General features: G+C 31.4%; 2 protein-coding genes and 1 long non-coding RNA gene across 3 annotated transcripts; all 3 read left to right on the plus strand.

The window, feature by feature from the left end:
- Positions 1-1,513: 1,513 nt before the first annotated feature.
- LOC106719845 (tyrosine aminotransferase) lies at positions 1,514-9,145 on the plus strand. Its single transcript, XM_045686130.1, has 5 exons — positions 1,514-1,782; positions 5,076-5,404; positions 6,722-7,195; positions 7,638-7,820; positions 8,913-9,145. The coding sequence occupies exons 1-5, from the start codon at positions 1,638-1,640 to the stop codon at positions 9,093-9,095; spliced, it is 1,314 nt and encodes a 437-aa protein (XP_045542086.1). The 5' UTR covers positions 1,514-1,637; the 3' UTR covers positions 9,096-9,145.
- LOC123723475 lies at positions 3,261-3,871 on the plus strand. Its single transcript, XR_006756761.1, has 3 exons — positions 3,261-3,296; positions 3,594-3,670; positions 3,744-3,871. It is a non-coding gene; the product is annotated as an uncharacterized LOC123723475 (long non-coding RNA).
- A 968-nt stretch (positions 9,146-10,113) lies between the features above and the next one.
- Positions 10,114-10,931, plus strand: LOC106719880 (ER membrane protein complex subunit 4). The gene is made up of 2 exons (XM_014514353.2): positions 10,114-10,266; positions 10,338-10,931. The coding sequence occupies exons 1-2, from the start codon at positions 10,211-10,213 to the stop codon at positions 10,798-10,800; spliced, it is 519 nt and encodes a 172-aa protein (XP_014369839.1). The 5' UTR covers positions 10,114-10,210; the 3' UTR covers positions 10,801-10,931.
- The last annotated feature ends 3,086 nt before the right edge of the window (positions 10,932-14,017 follow it).

The raw sequence follows: 14,017 nt of genomic DNA on the forward strand, positions 1-14,017 counted from the left end.
CAATTATTTAATCATAAATGAATCATCGTGTAAAAAATATAAATAAAACAGGGTGGGTACATTAAAATTGGGTGAAAATGAAAACGTGTAACGTGGAAATTTTCGACATGCATTTAAAAAGGTATAGGGCAGTAAATTTAAACAAAAGTAAGGGGTGAAATAGATCCTGAAAAATTAAGATCAAAGGTAGCGATCGCTGGCTATTTAAAAATACGACTTCTTCACCTTATTGAAATGTAATATCCCAAAAACGGCAGCCCTTAGAAAAAAGTATGTCGAGGTTTTTTATATGTAATATTATGATCTGCAACTTGGTGTAAGGTCATTTGTTTTGTTTGTTTTGTTAATACTTACCATTTCGCTGAAAATCGCAAAAACCTGGTACATAACATAACATTGTTGGTACCTTTGTTTTGGTACCATTATTTGTTTATGTTAAACACGGAATGACAATACCTAATTAAAAAGTATGAAAATATTCAATAGTTAGAAATTGGGCCATTAACCTTCACCGCCTTAATACCGGTCTTGTTAAAGATAACTCAAAGTTCTACTAACATACTAAAACAATTTTTATTCTCCTGTGTCTTAATTTTGTGAGCAAACATCCTATAATAAAAATAAATTTACTCTTCGAAATAAATCAATTTAATGAAATGGAAGTTATTAATGAATTTGTGTGTCAGTTTTAAAAGGAACATTTGCATTGTTTACAGCTATGAGGATGTAAGTACCAATTTAAATTTACTTAAAATTGAAAGTACATGGAACTAGTTGTAGCGGTGGTTTTTCAGGCCAGATTTTCAGCCGCAATGACATTTAAAATTTACTTACATAGAATTAAAATATGTTTAAATCTCTTTAGGTAAATGTTATCTAAACCCTTGTCCTGTAAAACAAGATAAGCAGTTAACATTAAAAGTGTTTATTGTTTTAATCGCTCTTACACCAATTTTTCTACTCAGTCCTACAAATTTTGTCAGAGATTGATTTCGGCCATGTCATGACAAATTTGTATTTGCGGTTTTGGGGAATGCGAGCAAGCAAAAAGTTATTAAGTATAGGTATATAATGGATATTAAATTAGATTAAAATAAAATCTTCTCGATAGAAATATCATCAATTTTTTGTTCCGAGAGTGTTGAGAGTGTTCCGGAAATTTCCGCGAAGAAAAGTAGGGTCAAAGAGATCAATCTGTTTTCATGGATAGATAAAGATATATCGAGGTGTAACTTTAGCACCTGAACATAGTCTGAAATGTCTTAAGCATAAAAGTTAAATAATTAAAATAAATTAGCATTTTTTCTTTGATTACTTAGATTCAGTACGGGTTTTATGGTAGGTTTACACAGACTTTTGGGGGTGATGTCTAAACGATGCATAATGTGCAATTCTAGGCTGCACTAATACTAACATACTACGTCGTATGTGGTGTTATTGGCAAGGGTGGAATGTCTAAATAAGTTGTTCTACTGTCGTCATCTCATATACATTTTCAAACCAGTTCCACGGCTCTAGAGCCAGCTCGTCAAACGTTAGTTTCCGTACAAAACTGCTGCGTATCGAAAGGCGAGCGGTATTCTCGATTCAAGTTTAAGTATTGTCACAGTATTCAATATTCCGCTAGCTTTGTGCCCATGTCGCAACCTGGACGACGGACTCAAGAATGGGATGTGCGCGCTTCGACGCTGGCTCGCAATACCCATAACCTGATCAGAAGTATCGTGGAAAACCTTACAGTGGAACCCAATCCCAGCAAACCATTCATCGCTCTTTCCGTTGGTAAGTTTACGAGACCATTTTTACATTTATCTTTATGAAGTGAAAATTGACAATGAATTTTAATTTTTTTTTAATTTTTTTCTGTTGTCGAAAGGTTGTTCTTATAAAACATTAGTTTCATATGGGTGTTATTTTCAATGATATTAAAATTCAATACAATATTTCTACGCACTAGCTAAATTATAATTCCGTCGATAATGACAAGAAGCTCGTTTCTCTCAAGAAATTGCTCGTGGTAACTTTTTTATTTAACGAAACCAGATTTTATTTTAAATACGAACTGGTAATTAAGTCAAGGTCAACTGGATTTAGATGTCGCAATATTTTCCAAAGTAAAAAAAAATATAAGTTTTTTTTATATATTTAAATAAAATCAGTTAACATACTCATTATAAGATAGAAGAAATTAAAAAAAATAAGAAATAATCTTTTATTGGAATTGCAATACCGGCGAGAACGATCCAGTGATAACAAAATATGTGATGTTTTTGAATGAATTATTTTTGTTTACTTCGTACAACTATTGGATACCTGTTTGTTTTGCCGTCTAAACTTGTTTGGTATTGCATTTGTGCACCTTTTGCAATAATACCTCGCGGCTTTCTACTTTACTTTTTATGTTAAGGATAGTGCTTTTAGAAACTAGTCGAAAGAAAAAGAATATACATTTTTATATAAAAATATTACGTAAGTCAGGCTACACTAAACAAAACTAGGATCGAAAATATTTACATTTTTTTTCCATTCAAATTGACAATTTAAAAAGTACCTTTTCAACCCTCAAATCATAAGATCAGTATAAGTTGTACAAAAATAAGTGATTTTTTACTGTAATCAAATTAAAAGTAATTAATAAATAAGAATTTTCACAACGAGGAACGGACATCTTAGTTATTTTAGGTTTGATGGTTAATTTGAAGTAATATTATATAATTATTATGTTGTAAAAGAAAACCCGTTCGGCATAAAACTCAGAAAGATGACATAATGTTGTCTGAAACATGTTGACTTTTAGAGCTCAGCAAAATGTTGTCTTTTCGATAACTTTTTGTCGATGTCAATTTAAAGCAATCTCAATGATAACTAAATGATGACTTTTCGAGATCATATTTTTTTGTTAATAAAACTTTAAAAAAATTTCAGATTTATTGAATTTCCTTAATAATCATTTTTAAAAAACAATTCTAGTTACTTTTTCAAAAATAAATTTGGTGTTCAATTCAAAAATAATTCGAAATTGAAATATACGAAAAATTGAATTGTTAGTACTTTTCGCGACAACAGCGGCCATTTTGTTCTATACGGACCTCTCACTCATCCATTAAAGAGTGATTGTTGACAAGCGTGAATTGCATCGTAATTCGTTCGGCATTGCTAAGTGTTTTTATTCAATTATTACAACATAAACGTAATATTTTTGACTTAACATACTGGTTGAAACTATAATTAATAGTATTTGTGATTCTTATTATTCAGTTAGTTATCAAGAATTTAATTGCCGAACAAATAAACTTGTAAGTATGAATATAGGTTATAAACACATTTTTTTATATTTTATAACTAATTAAATTATTTAAAATTGTTGTAAGACGATGCTCGTCGCTATTTTAATTAAATGCAGTTTAAATATTTTACTTTTTAAAATATTTCTAACTTTAAACATTTGTATACAATTTTGTTCATTTAATTCATACATTCATACATAATTAAAAAAAACTTATCAGCATCGTCTTTGTAAAAGTGTCTGATAAAATTTAGAATGCGCTAAAATTTAATGAATATTTTCAATTTCTAATTTGATATTTTTTTAGGATTCAACACAAGATGTAAAAGTAAGAAACTAAAAGTAGAAAGAGGATAATATCGTCAAGTTCTTCTGATAATGAAGGTATGTAACAAATAAAGTTGTTCAATTATATATAATTATTTTGTTCCTTATTAATAAAACACTTTATTTTCAGATAGCGGAATAAATAATATACCAATGCCACCTGCCACATACGTGAGCCAAAAGGATCAGCAACCACCACCAACATTTAAAACTCCTATATCATTACTTGAGCCGTAAAAGTATTTATAATTTTAATAATAAGATTATTTATATTGGTATGTCATATCGTTATTATTCATTGTGTTATCAAATAAACAATAATTAAACCTATTTACCATGTCGATTTTAATTTTACACTAGCCTCTTAATTTTAACATAAAAACGTTAACTTTATGATATCTAGAAAATGTTATCTTTCTGATATCTTTTTAATGATCTCTAAAAGATGGCGCTAGATGGCTCATAAGAGAGCTTTATGTTAACTTTATGTTAACTTTATGTTGATTTTTTGGTTATCATTTCTGATATCAGATCTTGAATAATGTTAACATTAAGAGAACTTTATGCTATCTTCTTGCCGAACGGGAAGAAGCTCGAGCATAACATGAGTTTGGCAAAATGGAATAATCCTACTCTGAGTTCATTCTTCAATAGAAAAACAATTTCTCTCGTTGTCCCTGAAAAAATAGAGTAGACAGCATATTAAAAAAAATTAAAACAAAACTGAGATTGCTTCAGCAGTGGAAAGCCATGGTTTATTATTGCATTTATGTGGCAACTAGGCAGCCTGCAATGTTTTATTACATTCTCATTATTAATAATAACAAATAATCTTCATCGTAGAATCTAGTGTAAGTATAGTTTTTACGTCAATTTCATAACGAGAACGACAAAAAATTCGATATCGATTGCTTTAAGGTTCACAGAAAGAAACGTACTTGTAGTTTAAGTTTTACGTTGTATTATACGATAATATTTGAACTGACCATGTACATAGAGTCTTGAAAGGTGTAGGGAAAAATAAGAGGAAGAAGATGCTATGTTAATTCATCGGAATAGACAAGCGGAACAATACAGTTTAATTATCATTGAAAAACGAACATGATTTGCAAATGGCATCGTTATGTCATTGTAAATAACCTTTCTTTACTGTACCCGTAATAGAAGATTAGAAAAAAAATGTCCATCAAAATCATAAACTAAATAACAATGTTCTATTCTAAGTCAAAAGCAAAAGCTGGATCCAAAACACTATTTTGTAATGTTTACTGTTATGTTATAATTCAAAGATGTTTAATAACATCTTTAGGCATTACTTCTAATAACATCTTTACTCAATAAAATAATAGAATAGTTTTCCTTTGATCCTATTTTAATTCAAACATCCAAAAAGCCACTAAACGGGTCTCAGAATTTGTAATACGGCGCAAATGTATATGTTAATAATATCTGGTTTTATCAGGCGATCCGACGACTTTTGGCAACTTGAATCCACCGGAACAAGTGTTGCAAGCGGTACGTGAGAGTATTGAACTTCATACTAGTCGGGGCTACGGTCCTGCCAAGGGTCACCAGGAGGCCAGAGAAGCGGTGGCGGAGTACAGCGCACACCAGGGCAACGTGACCGCAGAAGATGTGATACTCTGCAGCGGCTGTTCCCATGCCATCGAACTGGTGATATCAGTACTTGCAGACTCTGGACAGAACATTCTCGTGCCAAGACCTGGATTTATGATTTATAAAACACTAGCTGAAGGATTAGGAATAGTTATAAAATATTACAAATTACTGGTAAGTATATTTTTTCTTTCTATTATTATAAAACATACAGTAGCAAAGATGAAACAGTTTAAGCAAAAGTTGTTACCATAGACAATAATAAGGTCGTATGTTTAAGCTAGTTATCATGCATACCCGCCATTCTATTTTTACTAGGGAAATATTCTCTTCTTGTGCCGGCCCTCCTCCGTCGATTAAATGTAGGCAACGCATCTGCAATTGCGGATATCTATAGGCAGGGCCACTTCGCTATTATGGCTGCTAGGTCGTTTCTTACATCTAAATATAAAACAAAATCCCTTCTTAATCATGTCACATATAAGAAGGAATTGAGGACTGAAATTTATTTCATTTAGGACTAACGTGACCATAAAGTTTCAAGCTTTGGCTTCAATTTGAGGACATTGTTAAAAGCTTTTGAAAAGGTCTAATTTACGGTAGCAATGTCCCGTAATAAGGAAACACTAGGTCAAGTTTGTTTAGCGGAAGGCTACAGGCTAAGGTTTACTGAAGTGTAAATTTATTTGATCACCTATAATTTTAGTTTTTCCTGTTTTCATGGAGATAGAAATCAAAATATTTACGTCATTTATACACCTTCGTGATTTGCACGAAATCACCCACAATTTTAAGTAAGGAAATTTTATAATACAAAGCACTTAACTATCAAAAAGCTCCGACGTATTTTCTTAAAACTAAAAAACAAGAGGCCTGAATAAATTTATATATGCGTGTAAACAAAAACATGTTATGTTTTTGTTGTTTGTCTATTTGTGCAATAAATACTTGATTTACATGATTCATATTTTAAAATGTATATTATTATTTATTAAGTATTCCACAAACAGTACTAAGTATTCTCAGTCGGGTTATATTTTTTTATCCAACAATTTTGCCTATGGGTGTTTTTGTTTATATTTAACAAAAAAAAATTGATATAACTATGAGATTCCAATGTGCGACGTTATTCTTTTATGCTAACGCATAAAAGAATAACGTCGCACATTATTATAATGTAAAAAAAACACAATTTGAAGATCTTTACGATGATATTTGCGATGATTTGGAATTAAAAGTACTTTTTAGATATTAACCAAGTTAGAATATTGAAAAACGAATTACTTTAGGAGTTCCTTTTCGTATGATACTTTAATATGTCTTCTAATATGTGTATCTCAGTTATTCCGTGAATTATAAAGTTATGAACAAGTTTCTAGAAACAGAACAAGTTTCCAGTTTCTTGTGGCTTATATTTGCATATTAGTTATTATAATTTGATTCTAAACTACGCAAAACTTTGATTATGTAAAGTTGACCTATTTCTTACAGCCAGATAAGCAGTGGATGGTTGATTTAGATGACTTGGAAAATCAGATCGACGAGGACACGGCGGCTATAATAGTTATAAATCCATCGAATCCGTGCGGTTCCGTATATAATAAGGATCATTTAAATGAAATATTAGATATAGCATCTAGAAATCGAGTGCCAATTATAGCAGATGAAATATACGAGCACTTTGTGTTTTCTGGCAATGAATTCACAGCTATATCGTCACTATCGAAAGACGTCCCTGTTTTAACTTGTAGCGGGCTTACAAAGCGGTTCTTAGTGCCCGGTTGGCGACTGGGATGGATTATAATACACGATAGACATAATATACTAGGGAAAGAGGTTCGCAATGGGTTGGCTAACCTGGCCACGAGGATACTCGGACCGAGTACACTGATACAACGCGCTCTGCCGGCCATATTGAAATACACACCGCAAAGTTTCTTCGATGAAGTGGTTCTATTTATTGAGGTGAGTGGAAGGTTCCATGAGACAACTATTCCGGTATGTAAAGTGACAATATGACATTGTATTATTGTTTTATATAAAACAATTTTATTTATATAGTTGTTACAATTAGATATTCGTATAGATTCGTTGTAATTATATTAAGTTTTACTTAATTGTATATGTATGATAGAAATATCTATATCTATATCTATATATATAAAAGAAAGTCGTGTTAGTTACACTATTTATAACTCAAGAACGGCTGAATCGATTTGACTGAAAATTGGTGGGCAGGTAGCTTAGAACCAGGAAACGGACTTAGGATAATTTTTACCCCGTTTTCTATTTTTTTATTCCGCGCGTACGGAGTCGCGGGTAAAAGCTAGTATAATATATAACAACGAGGTGATCTCATCTTTATATTTTTTTTTAATATTTCACTAATTTCTTTATAATGTTTTAGAATCAAGCAAAAATGGCATACGAAGAGCTTCTTCGGGCGCCAGGACTGCGCCCCATAATGCCACAAGGAGCAATGTATATGATGATAGAAATAAAAATATCGCATTTCCCTGAATTTAAGAACGATTTGCAATTTGTAGAGCGAATGGTATCTGAACAATCTGTGTTCTGTTTACCTGGCAGGGTAAGTTTAGCCTGATTATTTTATTAAAAGAGGTTCTGAATAGATACTTAAAAAATAATAAAAGTTTATAGCCTTTTTATACATTTTGACTAGTGATGCAACGGATGTCTGTTTCCGTTTCCGCAAGTGCGGAAGTTCCGCGTGCTTTTCAACATCCGTTTCTGCTTCTGTTTCCGCAACTTTTATAACGGAGATAAAACGGAACTTTACGACGGCCGAGAGATCCAAATGCGCGGCGCGAGACGGGCAGTCCGTGCGCGGCCTTTCGGCACTTGTCGCATTTGTTTGTTTACGTACTATTTTGTGAATTTAAGCGCGTAATATTTTCTGCTGCTGTTTGAAACAATCAGTTTCTCTTGCTGGAGTAAACTGTCTAGTTGTTGTCCATATAAAATTTGACAACTGGCAAAATGTGACTATTTCATACTTACGAGTCATTAAATGTACTTTTGAATAAGTGATAACCATGTAATATATCATCATCATTATATAGTTAGAAATATATTTGTCGTTTGTCAACACGAGTGGTTTGGCGAACTTTAATTTGTAAATAGTGTAATTTTGTTTCCAGAAAATAAATTTTAAAAAACGCGTATTTTAACTTATTGCAGAGCAGTAAAAATACATACATTGAAGGCTAAAGGACACCGATATCCAATGCCTTAATAAATTAAAAACGAATACAAACTGTTTTTACCGAAAAAAATATTTTTGTAAATATGTTTTTTTATTATTATTTACACTTCTGTTTCCGCATCCGTTTCCGTTTCCGTTTCTGCTAAAATTTATTTTTGACATCTGTTTCCGTTTCTGGTTCCGGTAAGACACTTCCGTTGCATCACTAATTTTGACTACAAAAGTTATAGATATACCTATGGTCATATGGTATAGATATGTTACCTCTAGATGGACCGTTTCGAAAAATAGTATAGACACGAGCGTAGCTGTACTGTGTAATCTAAACATATCCTTATAAATCTACCCCATTTTTTAAATGATTATAGTAGTATTTTTTTTTAAATAATCAATTCTATTGAAAACACTAAGATATCTTTTGTGCACTATTTGAGTAATGAAATTTTTTCTTCACAGTGTTTCGAGTATCCCAATTTTATGCGGATCGTTTTAACTGTGCCGGAAGATATACTACGCGAAGCATGTCAGAGATTGGTGATATTTTGTAAAGAACATATTGATATAGGAGAAAAATGCAAGGAGATAGACAACAATATTATACCAGTGACTAACGAAACCGAATTTATTTGTGATAATTAGATTTATTCAAGTTTCATTTAAACAATTTGTTAATAAAATTATAAATAAATTATAGCGTTTTTACTTTTATTTTAAATAAATAATTATGCGTACGTTATTAGCAGATCTAGAAATAGTGGGATAATCGATTTATTAGAAAAGTACACATCATAAACTTATAATATCCCAAAATATAGATATTTATATACCTTGTTATTAATTAATAATTGTTGTCGACGCGATTTTACAAAACAACAAAGGTCATAGAATTTTCACATGGGGAATACTTGGTCATCTAGTTCTTAGGGGTCTAAGGGTCTATATTATATTTAAATGGGCATAGATATACTAACCCCAAAAAGGTAAAAAGTTTATTTTTAAAGTTCCATACCTCGTAAGAAAAAATGGAATCATTATAAAATCACTTTGTCGTCCGTCCGTCTCTATGTCTGTCCAGACCATTTTTCTTAGGAGCCCGTCAAGCTGGAATTTATATCAAACTAGCTTTTACCCGCGACTCCGTCCGCGCGGAATAAAAAAATAGAAAACGGGGTAAAAATTATCCTATGTCCGTTTCCTGGTTCTAAGCTACCTGCCCACCAATTTTCAGTCAAATCGATTCAGCCGTTCTTGAGTTATAAATGGTGTAACTAACACAACTTTCTTTTATATATATAAGAAGATTCTCAGTTATACTGTCCTTTAGATCTGTCAAAAAATCAAACTTCTAAGCCAACGCATTTAAAAGATACAGCCGTTTATCCCGCAAATTTTCGACACTCGCAAAGAAACAAATCTTACAGGATGCTTCTCGTGAACTCAGAATATTGAAATTTGGTACGAAGCAATATCTTATAGCACATATAGAGAAAAACCGTAAACTTTTACTTATATTGCTACAGGTTTGTACGGAGCACTCGGTGCGCGAAGCCAAGTCGAACTTGGCCAATTTTTTTTTTAACAAATTTGGGTTCATCATTTATTAATCTGTGATTCGTTGTGACAGGTTGTTTTGTTATATACTCTTTGCCACTTTACTGTAATTTGACATTGACAATTACATTTGCTCGATTTGTGGTAATTGGCAGTCACGATTATTTTGTTTCCATTTAAATAAATAATATTTTTCACGCAAAATGTCGCTAACAAAATCAAACAAAAAGTTTAAATGGGCCCTAGACTTCAATCCTAAGTAAGTTATGAAATTTGTATAGTGTAGTGTTAATTTGCAAATCGATATTAAGTTCACTCATGTTCTTACAGATCTCGTACTTCGGCGAGCGATCTGCCCTCACCTCCTGGTTACAGCCAGTCCACAAATGCCAATTACACGGAATCGTCCAAAGACACCGATTCCAATTTATTACTCATCAAAAAACTTTGGGATGTAGCCCTAGGACCTTTGAAGCAGGTGCCTATGAACCTATTCATAATGTACATGGCTGGGAACTCCATCTCTATATTTCCTATAATGATGGTAGGGATGTTGATCGTTCGTCCCATAAAAGCTTTATTTGCCACACAAAGCACTTTCAAGATGGTTGAAGGAACGCAAGCAGTCGGTCAAAAGTTTGTATATTTTATAGGCAATGTTGTGAATATATTACTTGCTCTTTATAAATGTCAAAGTATGGGATTATTACCAACACATTCCAGTGATTGGTTGGCTTTTGAGGAACCACTAACAAGAGTGGAACATATTGGAGGTGGTATTTCTATGCTTTAAAAAATAGACTATGTAAACATATTGTTTATTTAAATTATTGTTAACTAGGACTAGTAGGGTAAGCGGTATTTACAATAATAAAATGTTCTAATTTAATTCATTGTCTATTACATTTTATTGCCTCAACCTGTTGAATCAATCATTTGTCTTTTTTGGCATCAGACAAATCTCCTAGTTTGGATTTGATGAAGTCTTGTGCTCTGTCCAATAATACCTTAGGATTTTCTACTTTATCAATCTGAGAAAAAAGTAAATTATAATTACTAAATCATTACTATAAGATAAAGAATATTTCTCATCCTTAACAGTTGAATTGCATTAAACTTTCAATTATAATAAGGGTTATTTGAAAAACATTTCTGTCAGGTACATGTTCCGTAAGACCATCTTAAAACATAATAAAAAAAAAAATGTGTATTGGAAAGAATACTATATGTGGAATTTAAAACCTTAAATCAATATTATAGATAAAACTACACTACAAAATAAAGCAAACAAAAACTCTGTGAACAAATAGTTCCTGGTTAAATGGTACAACCAACACTAGTTCTACTGTTGGAATAAATCAATAAAACAAACCATCTTTTTTGCCAAGAGCCTTTCCACAATCTTTTATGGCTTTCTTACAAACAAATGAAACTGCACCCTGTGTTCAGAAAATTATGGAAAGGAGGTATTAGTATAATGGTTATTTTTAGAACAATTTAACAGAAGAGGCCACACCATGAAGTTTTATAGCACATTGAACCAGGAACAATGTAAATTATTTAAAACAAGTTTTATACATTTTACAAGCCAAGGATTTCTACATACATACAAAAGGCATGACCTCTTATGTGATCACTTTGAGCAATAATTTCAACATTAAAAAGAAAATCTATGCACAAATCAATTTCCTAAAAGTGCTTTGATTTATTACGAAACTGATTGGAAGGCAATGAATATCATGGGTGTGTAGGTTTGTCACCAAAACAGCTTGAATGTTGTAATAAGGGCAGTCATTTGAAGCTTATTTGTACCTTTGTAGAGATCTTAAATAAATTTTCATATAGCTAAAGATGTTGTTTTGGTTTTCAAAGCAGTGGACCTTGTGTTAACAAAAAGAGTACACCACCAGGACTAAGGTTTTACAGTGCAGTTGCGAGACACAAATTTCTTGGTCTGGTAACAAAACTAAAGTTTACCTGATAATTTTGTGCGATATATACACCGGTGTAGACACCGGTGCCAAAAATAACCTGAAAAAAATATTGTATAAATGAAATAAGTAAACAAGTGACCTAATATTGGCCTCTGACAAAAATATAAAATAAAAAAAATTATGGAAAATGGCTTGCAATATCTGCACCAAGACTAAGTTTTAAAACTGACAAGAGTTCATATCCTGTATGTAGTTCAAATATATGTAATTATCTGATGATATCTTAACAAATTGTGATTCTTTACTTGATGTTTCATATTGAGTAAGGCCCTTATACACAAGACAACGTAAATCATTGAAAATAATATTTTATGATTATGTCAAGTGAATTGCGTTGCATGCGCTCCGTACACACAACATTGAATTGGCAATATAAATCGTCTATTCGGTCAGTACAGGCATAGGGAACACATGTCAACTGTATAGACTTGCTAAAAATGTCTGCTATGCATGCTGTTTACAAACCTCATGACTCAACCATGACTTGGTATTGCATAAGTTGCTTAGCGGCTAAAATCACTGGGTTTCAAAGATTTAAGTAGTAGTTGCCTTGTGTACAAAAGGCATTAGAACACATTTAGTGAGGTGGTATACGAAAGTATCATATACAAAGTGACTGTGACCAAATGTCAGAAAAATTGTTATAACAATTATTTTACAAATCACTTTTATGATTGCTAGACCACAGTTATAATGAAAGAAAGCTATTAATGTTCTTATTTTAACCATTCATAATATAAATAAAACTGTACATAATATTTAATTAAATAATTTCTAGATGAAAATTAATTCGTTATGTAGTAACTTAGACTTACAGTAGTTTTAAATAGAGACCAGTAACAGGCTATATTTTTGATAGCCATAATTTTACAAAATTTGACATGATGATTAATTAAATGAATTTATATTTATTCAATCACTTTATATTGTATTGCTATAATTATAAAAAGTTTGCTTGGTTTAATTCTACCAAGCAAACTTTAAAAAAATAGACCACCTAAAAATCACATCTTAAGTAACATTGGCCAAAGCTAATGATAACTGCCATTTTGAAGTTTTCTATTTTTAAAAAATTGAAAGAATTCACAGAACAACAAAAGAGTTTTTATAACAAAATTCGTAAGGTCAGATTAAAATTCTACAATAGTAAAAAATTGCGTTTAACTACGTAAGATTTTAAGTTCATTCTTATTTAGACAACAAGAATGTAATACAGCCAATATTTAGGTAGATTCCGTAACGACGTTATCGCCAAAAAGCCTTTGATTACAGATTACTTATAAATTTTATTATATTACTCACCACTCCTTTCAACATTTTATATTACAGAAATATGGCAGTTTATTTAAATACTTTCAAATATGAAGTCTCTAGATAACAATAATATTTAAAACTGCGAAAGTAAATTTTGATGTTTTCCTATTACATATTGACATTCACATTTTGACATTGACAGTAGACCGACCGGGTGCAAAATAAAAAAAAATACAAATATCTTTGAAATGGATGGCAACAAAAGAGGATCGGTGCTGCTATATTAAATACATTCAAATAAACTTTTCAAATGCTTGTATCTGTATTTCATTATATTGTAGGTATTCAGATATTCAGAAATATTATTTTTTTCTAAAATTAATTAGACATTGATATGTCGAATTTGTTTCAATAACAACGACCAACGAATTGATTAATTATATTGCTTGATTACTTGATAATGGCTCCCTCCCTTTGCGGATAGGAAATGTTGTTAGTTTTATTCTTGTTTGGAAGAGACTGGCACAGAGACCCTGCTCCTTGACTGGGTTCGTTTACAATAATAGGAGTAGGACGGTTACGAGTGCTCCTTATTATAACTTTTAGTAAATATCCAAGGAGACATTGACTTCCTCAGTTTTTTGATACATATTTATTTGCAAGTGGGTTATAGGAAAACAAGTATATGTATTTATCGAATTGTTTTATTACAAATTTAAATTTAACTACTACAAAATAAAATCCTTTCATAATTCTTTAATA

The sequence above is a fragment of the Papilio machaon genome, chromosome 1 (genome assembly GCF_912999745.1).
Source record: "Papilio machaon chromosome 1, ilPapMach1.1, whole genome shotgun sequence".
Lineage (NCBI taxonomy): Eukaryota > Metazoa > Arthropoda > Insecta > Lepidoptera > Papilionidae > Papilio > Papilio machaon.